We start from the raw sequence: 7500 nt of genomic DNA on the forward strand, positions 1-7500 counted from the left end.
GGACCGATATGATCCAGACTTTACACTCCCCCATCAGGGGCGATATGGGTGAAAGACCCAGACTTCACACTCTCACACTTAAACTCACATACAGCAGTGAGACACGTGGAGCTTCTACTCTGACGATTGTGTATTTAACTCTGTTTTCTGTTTTTTACTGTTGTCTATGTGCAGAAGAGGTAATTCTATAAATGCAGTGGTGTGTGTGTGTGTTAATATGAATGGAAATATGCAATATACATATGTTGCTGTTATTGACCTGTATTTTTTTTGGCTATAAACCGTACCAAATTATACAACCACAATCTGTGTGTGAATGTTAACGTCTACAGATGAAGACGGACAGATGAAGGTGTGTAGGGTGAAAGGTGAATGTGTCCACCTATCCCAGCAGAAGAGTGTGTGTGTGTGTGTGTGTATGGGTATGTGTGTGTGTGTGTGTGTGTAGGGCAAAAGGTGAGTGTGTCCACGTGCGCCAGCAGAACAGTGTGTGTGTGTGTATGTATGGGTGTGTGTGTGTGTGTAGGGCAAAAGGTGAGTGTGTCCACCTGCGCCAGCCGAAGAATGTTTGTGTATAGTATATATACTCTTTTGATCCCGTGAGGGAAATTTGGTCTCTGCATTTATCCCAATCCGTGAATTAGTGAAACACACACAGTGTACACACAGTGAGGTGAAGACACACTAATCCCAGCGCAGTGAGCTGCCTGCGGCAGCTCGGGGAGCAGTGAGGGGTTAGGTGCCTTGCTCAAGGGCACTTCAGCCATGCCTACTGGTGTTCGAACCGGCAACCCTCCGGTTACAAGTCCGAAGCGCTAACCAGTAGGCCACGGCTGCCCCCGTGTGGTGTGTGTGTGTGTGTGTGTGTGTGCGTGCGTGCGTGCGTGGGGCAAAAGGTGAATGTGTCCACCTATGCCAGCAGAAGAGTGCCTTACCGCCGACGACGAGCAGAGCAAAGACCAGGACCTTCATGATGGCTGTGTGGGAGCGGTCATCCTCAGGTGGCTTTAAATACCCCACCAGTGAGGGGTGAGGGACGGAGGGGAGTGGATCAAGATTGCACCGGTATGGGTGCTGGTCTGGTCACAGGTGCTTATGTAAGACGTGGCTCTGACACGTGTGTGTGTGTGTGTGTCTGTTTTAGGGTGCTTGTGTAAGACGTGGCTCTGACATGGCTGTGTGTGTGTGTGTGTGTGTGTGTGTGTGTGTGTGTGTGTGTTTGTGTGTGTGTGTGTATGTTTGAGGGTGCTTGTGTAAGACGTGGCTCTAAGATGGCCGTTGCAGGCTCTATCAACTAACCTGGGAGATAAACATCCCAAAATACTTCTTTATCTTGGGAACGCACCAGCTGAATGGAAAACCTGAATGTCACCTCCTCCTCCTCATACTCTCACACACACACACACACACAGTCAGACCAGGATGGCCTCGCACACCAAATACTGCCGATTTATTGAAGTAGACAAGTAAGAAGTAAAAGTAGTAGGTCAAATCAATAAAATGGACTTCTCTCTCTCTCTCCCTTTCTTTCTCCTTTTAAATTTTTTTAACATAATTTTTATCCTACACAAAAGTTTAATTGTGTGAATCTTTCAGTGTTTTTGTAAACCAATAAAGAATGAGTTAAAATCTCAAATCTCTCTATCTATCTCTTCCTCTCTCTTGGTCTAGCCTGTCGGTGCTCATGGAGCAGGACCACAGAATCAACAGCAGGACTGGGGCCACTTCAAAAGAATGAACCCACAGTCCACTACCAGACCAGAGCATGCGAATAACTGACCCGAGCTTTAATGGTGCTGGTGACTAACGTTTTGACGCAGAAAGCGTCTTCATCAGAATCAAAACACACATAAACACACACACACCAGCAGCTGTACCATGTGCATAACTCACACACACATACACATACACACACACACACACCAGCAGCCGTGCTATGTGCATTGGCCAACACAAATGGAGCTATTTCAGAGGAGGTTAGATGCACAGGGGCACCAACAAATGAAGGAGGTTAAAAGTTTGCATAAATAATCTGTAACACCCTGGTTACCCAGACCTCCGTCTCCAAGGATACACACCAGATCAGAATCCAATGTGCCTGACAACCAATACCTGTCTGACTGACTGACAGTGATTAAACTAAAAATGGTACACACAGTCATTCTGTGATCTGCACAGTATATCAGAATGACTATAATATGCAACTACGATGTATGCAACTTAACTGACAAAATGTCTTCTTTTCAAGTTTAGTCAACGATTTTGGAAATGTTTGATGATTATGAGCTCCGAGCCTCTACTATCTTCCTGGCAGTTCTGACACACAGGGTCTTGGTATTCAGGTGCTGTACAGTATGTAGCAGAGAACCACTGGAGGCAGATAACCCTGAGGGCAGGTGAGTGAATGCAGGGGTCAGTGAACAGGCTAGGGGTCAGGTGAGGCCAGCCTGTTTTGATGGCCCAGGTGAGGATCAAGTGCGGCCATGTCTAGTCAACGGGAAAGTGACCTTGGAAAAAAGCCTGACCCTTCAGCTGGCACTGTATTTGTTTAAAAATCTAATTTTATCCCTCCTGTGTGTGTGTGTGTGTGTATTTGCATGCGTGTGTGTGTGTGTGTTCAACAAATGGATATAAAAGAGGGTGCAGCAGGGCTGAGGAGTTGTAGATAGAAGGATGATGAAGTTTGTGGTCCTCGCTGTTCTGGTTGCTGGAGGTAAGATCCATCTCCCAAGTTAGCACCGATAAAACAGTCAAATGTTAGCACCAACATAGCAGTCAAATGTTAGCACCAATAGAACAGTCTGATCTTAGCACTGACAGAACATTCTTATCTTAGCACTGACAGAAAAGTCTGCTTTTAGCACTAATAGAGCAGTCTGATTTTAGCACTGATGGAACAGTCTGCTCTTTGCACCAATAGAAAAGTCTGATATTAGCACTGAACAGTCTGATCTTAGCACTGATGGAACAGTCTGATCTTAGCACTGAACAGTCTGATCTTAGCACTGATGGAACAGTCTGCTCTTTGCACCAATAGAACAGTCTGATATTAGCACTGAACAGTCTGGTCTTAGCACCGATAGAACAGTCTGATCTTAAAGGATAATTCCGGTGTGATTTTGACCTAAAGTGTGTTGAAACATGATACCGAGTGTGAACGTATGTTTCATAGCTCACCTCGGCTTGTCCCCTGCACTCAGAAATCTGGTGCTAGTTAGCCAATGCTACCAACACAGTGTTTCGTTGTGGTGCCTCGGGCATCGGCCTAGCCATGCAACTAAATCACTGTTTTACACCATTTACGAGGCTCAAAGTAGCTCCATACTTCATTGGTAGACTTCCGAAGGCCTTGACATTTAAAACGAGACATAGAGAACTTTGAAAAAGCACTGGTAGTTTATTTACAAGACGATTTATACAGACAGTACCTTAAGGAATTTTACCGTTCGACGCCATCTTGAATTTAGTCACGATAAGTCGAGCGACGAGTACGAACAAACGGGTATGATCAGGGATCAGATTCCAAAAATAATTCCGTAAAAATGAATGGATTCCAGTTGCTGCTACTGGAAGCAACTGAATCCTTGCATTTCCACTGAATTATTTTTTGAAAATAAATAAATAAATATGATATAAATCGTCTTGTAAATAAACTACCAGTGCTTTTTCAAAGTTCTCCATGTCTCGTTTTAAATGTCAAGGCCCTCGGAAGTCTACCAATGAAGTATGGAGCTACTTTGAGCCTCGTAAATGGTGTAAAACAGTGATTTATTTGCATGGCTAGGCTGATGCCCGAGGCACCACAACGAAACACTGTGTTGGTAGCATTGGCTAACTAGCGCCAGATTTCTGAGTGCAGGGGACAAGCCGAGGTGAGCTATGAGACATACGTTCACACTCGGTATCATGTTTCAACACACTTTAGGTCAATATCACACCGGAATTCTCCTTTAACACTGATAGAACAGTCTGATCTTAGCACCGATAGAACAGTCTGATCTTAGCACTGATGGAACAGTCTCACTGGCATTGAGTTTAGGTGTAGATGCTAAGAACGACACTTCCACAATTGATCATATAGTTTACTCATGCCTTCTCATTATTTTTTCTCTCTCTCTCTTGTGTGTGTCTGTATGTATGATATGTGTGTGTGTGTGGTGTCTGTATGTGTGTGTGTGTGTGTGTGTGAGAGAGTGTGTGTGCGTGTGTGGTGTCTGTATGTATGATGTGTGATGTGTATTAATGTGTTTGTGTGTGTGTGCGTGTGTGTGTGTCTGTGTGTGTCTGTGTGTGTGTGTGTGATGTGTATTAATGTGTTTGTGCGTGTGTGTGTATGTGTATGTGTGGTGTCTGTATGTATGATGTGTGATGTGTATTAATGTGTTTGTGTGTGTGCGTGTGTGTGCGTGTGTGTGTGTGCGTGTGTGTGTGTGTGTGTGTGTGTGCGTGTGTAGCCTACGGTTGTGGGCTGCCCACATTCCCCCCTGTGGTGACGAGGGTGGTGGGAGGAGTGGATGCCAGAGCCCACAGCTGGCCCTGGCAGGTACAGGAACATCTCACACACACACACACACTCTTCATACATACAGACACAGAAACAGACACACACACACACAGTATTTTCTTTCAAATAATAAATGTCATTACGAAAATCAATCTCTCCATCCCTCTTTCACCATCTCAATCTCTCCATCTCTCCCATTATCTCTCCATCTCTTTCTCCCTCTCAGATCTCTCTGCAATACACCAGAAATGGCAACTGGTACCACACCTGTGGAGGAACCCTCATCTCTGCTGACTGGGTCCTCACTGCTGCCCACTGCATCAGGTACACACACACACACACACACACACACACACCAGACACACACACACACACGCACACACCACACACACAGACACACACACAGACATTTTAATACCTTTATTTGTGTTCACATTTTACAATAGATTTCATTGAACACAAACAATCTTAGATACCAGCATTGTAAACCCAGTAGCCTATGCCTCTGGTCTCAGTTCAGGGGTTCAAAAAACAGCGCCTTCTCCAGATGTGGCGACTGCCAATTATCACAGAAATTGAGCAGAATTTTGCTAGAGCCTTTGCTCTTGTCTTAGAGAGACCAGCAATCTGCAACCCCCTGACTACTAGTCTGTGGACATTACCTAGGCTTCCAAATATATACACCAACAGCTTACATTTGTACCTAAGCTGTACAACAATGTCTCTGAGTGGCTGATACTTTAAAAGCTTTGTAAGGTAGGCATCCTCTAGAATAGTCAAATGCACAGCCTACTTCAAGAATGGTTACTTCTCTGCTGTCCTCATCAACAACAACAATATCTGGCTTTTTTGCAGCAACATTTGAAAACACATTTTTTCCACTATTACAGAGTTTGAACATGCAAGGTGAGACGCATACATTCTTGTAGATTTTGCATGGTGAAGCATATGGAATTATGTGTTCAACTATTAAGTCAACAATTCTGTCATGTCTGGCAATGTACATTCCCTTATACACATAGCAGCCATTCAGAACATGAGACACACACACACATACACACACACATATGTGGAGGTATTCTCATACATGCTGACTGGGTCCTCCTTACTCTGCATGGTATCAATGCAGTCTGCTGACATGGATGGTACCTCTCTTCTCCTTCTCTCCCTTCCCTTCTTTCCTATCCCTCCCTTCTTCTCCATGGGCGGATTATGAACTTTCGGGCCCCTGGGCCCAGATGTATTAAGGGCCCCCCACTTATTGTCGTATATGTGTGTGTGTGTGTGTGTGTGGGGGGGGGGGGGGGGGGGTTGGGGCTCCTCCCCCAGGACATTTTTTATTTGTTTGATGTGATTTCCTGTATTCTGGTGCATTTTGGGGATGGCCAATACTAAATTCAATCAGATTTATATAGCCAACATCCTGATTTGTTGATATTGAGGCAATGATTCCATGCAAAGGCTTGGGCTTCAGGGCCCCCTGACCCCTTGGGCCCCTGGGCCCGGTAGGCCCGTGCAGTAATCCATCCCTGTTCTTCTCTCCCTCCATCTCTCCTGTCTCTGCATCCCCTGTTCCATCCTGCAGCAGCAGCAACACCTACCGTGTGGCCCTGGGGAAACACGATCTGACAGTGACCGAGGAGGCCGCTCAGTTCATCAACGCCGGACAGATCATTGTTCACGAGAAGTGGAACCCCTTCTTCATCCGGTACACACACACACACACACACACACACACACACACACACACAGAGCTCAACTTAGCTCTGGGGACTTGATTCAGTCACCAAATCAAAGGACTGCCCAATGCAATACTTACAAAATGGATGAATAGGACATTTAGATTAGATTAGATTAGATTAGATCCAACTTCATTGTCATTGGGCAGAGTACAAGTACAGAGACAACGAAATACAGTTTGTATCTAACCAAAAGTGCAAAAGCAGAAAAGTACAATGTGATATACAAAGTATAGACAAATGGTGCCTAGACAGGACAAGAAATATAGTGCAGTGTAGCCAGTAGTATACAGTTGTTTTGCAGAAGGTGGTTTAGAGTAGTATAAATGAAATATAAATATGTGCATATGGGTATTAGCAGTTACCTTATAAGAGCAGAATAAATATGGCTATGAAATATGAATGTATGAACAACATGTACAGATATGTGCAATGTAGTGGCAGTACCATTATAGTAGTAGTAAGAACAATATAGATATATGCAGTGTATTAACAGAATATATTACAGAAAAACTGAATAAATATGGATATTTAGTATGAACCATATAGACAGATATGTACAGCTATGTGCAGTGTGGTAACAGTACCATTGTAGTGCAGAAACGTAACATTATAATAATAGTAAGAATAAGTGTATGTGCAGGATGAATAGTATGAGGAGCAGTAGAATATGGCTATGTATAAGTGTAATTACAGTATGTACCTTTGTAAATAAATAGACATATGTGTGGGAGAGGGTAGTGTAGTCCCGTTGATGAGAATGGGTGTGTGTGTGCTAGCTTTAGACTTCCTAAAGTCCACAATGAGCTCTTTGGTCTTTTTGGTGTTGAGAGCCAGGTTGTTGTCAGTGCACCACGATGTTAGCTGCTGGGCCTCCTCCCTGTAGGCCGCCTCATGGTTGTTGCTGATGAGACCAATCACCGTAGTGTCATCTGCAAACTTGACAATTTTGTTAGAGCCATGTACAGGTGTGCAGTCGTAGGTGAAGAGGGAGTAGAGGAGAGGGCTCAGCACACATCCCTGTGGTACGCCGGTGTTCAGGGTGATGGTTGAGGAGGTGTGGTTATCTAACCTAACAGACTGAGGTCTGTTGGTTAGGAAGTCCAGAATCCAGTTACAGAGGAAAGTATTGATGCCCAGTTCACTGAGTTTGGGAATGATGGTGTTGAATGCTGAGCTGAAGTCAATGAACAGCATTCTTACATAGGTGTTGCTATTGTCAAGGTGGGACAGGGCAGAGGGAAGTGCCATAGAGAT

General features: G+C 44.5%; 2 protein-coding genes across 2 annotated transcripts in view; one reads left to right on the forward strand and one right to left on the reverse strand.

Annotated features, from left to right (window-relative positions):
- The window catches only part of LOC121712888 (chymotrypsin-like elastase family member 2A), a 5886-nt gene extending 4869 nt beyond the window's left edge, over positions 1–1017 (reverse strand). Inside the window, exon 1 of the mRNA XM_042096985.1 lies at positions 936–1017. Within this exon, the coding sequence (XP_041952919.1) occupies positions 936–972 (37 nt within the window). The 5' untranslated portion in view covers positions 973–1017. The remainder of the gene's footprint in view (positions 1–935) is intronic.
- The window catches only part of LOC121712887 (chymotrypsin-like elastase family member 2A), a 9214-nt gene continuing 2566 nt past the window's right edge, over positions 853–7500 (forward strand). Inside the window, exons 1-4 of the mRNA XM_042096984.1 lie at positions 853–2713; positions 4455–4543; positions 4731–4828; positions 6090–6212. Coding sequence (XP_041952918.1) covers positions 2674–2713; positions 4455–4543; positions 4731–4828; positions 6090–6212 — 350 coding nt within the window. The 5' untranslated portion in view covers positions 853–2673. The remainder of the gene's footprint in view (positions 2714–4454; positions 4544–4730; positions 4829–6089; positions 6213–7500) is intronic.

This window comes from Alosa sapidissima, chromosome 7 (genome assembly GCF_018492685.1).
Source record: "Alosa sapidissima isolate fAloSap1 chromosome 7, fAloSap1.pri, whole genome shotgun sequence".
NCBI lineage: Eukaryota > Metazoa > Chordata > Actinopteri > Clupeiformes > Clupeidae > Alosa > Alosa sapidissima.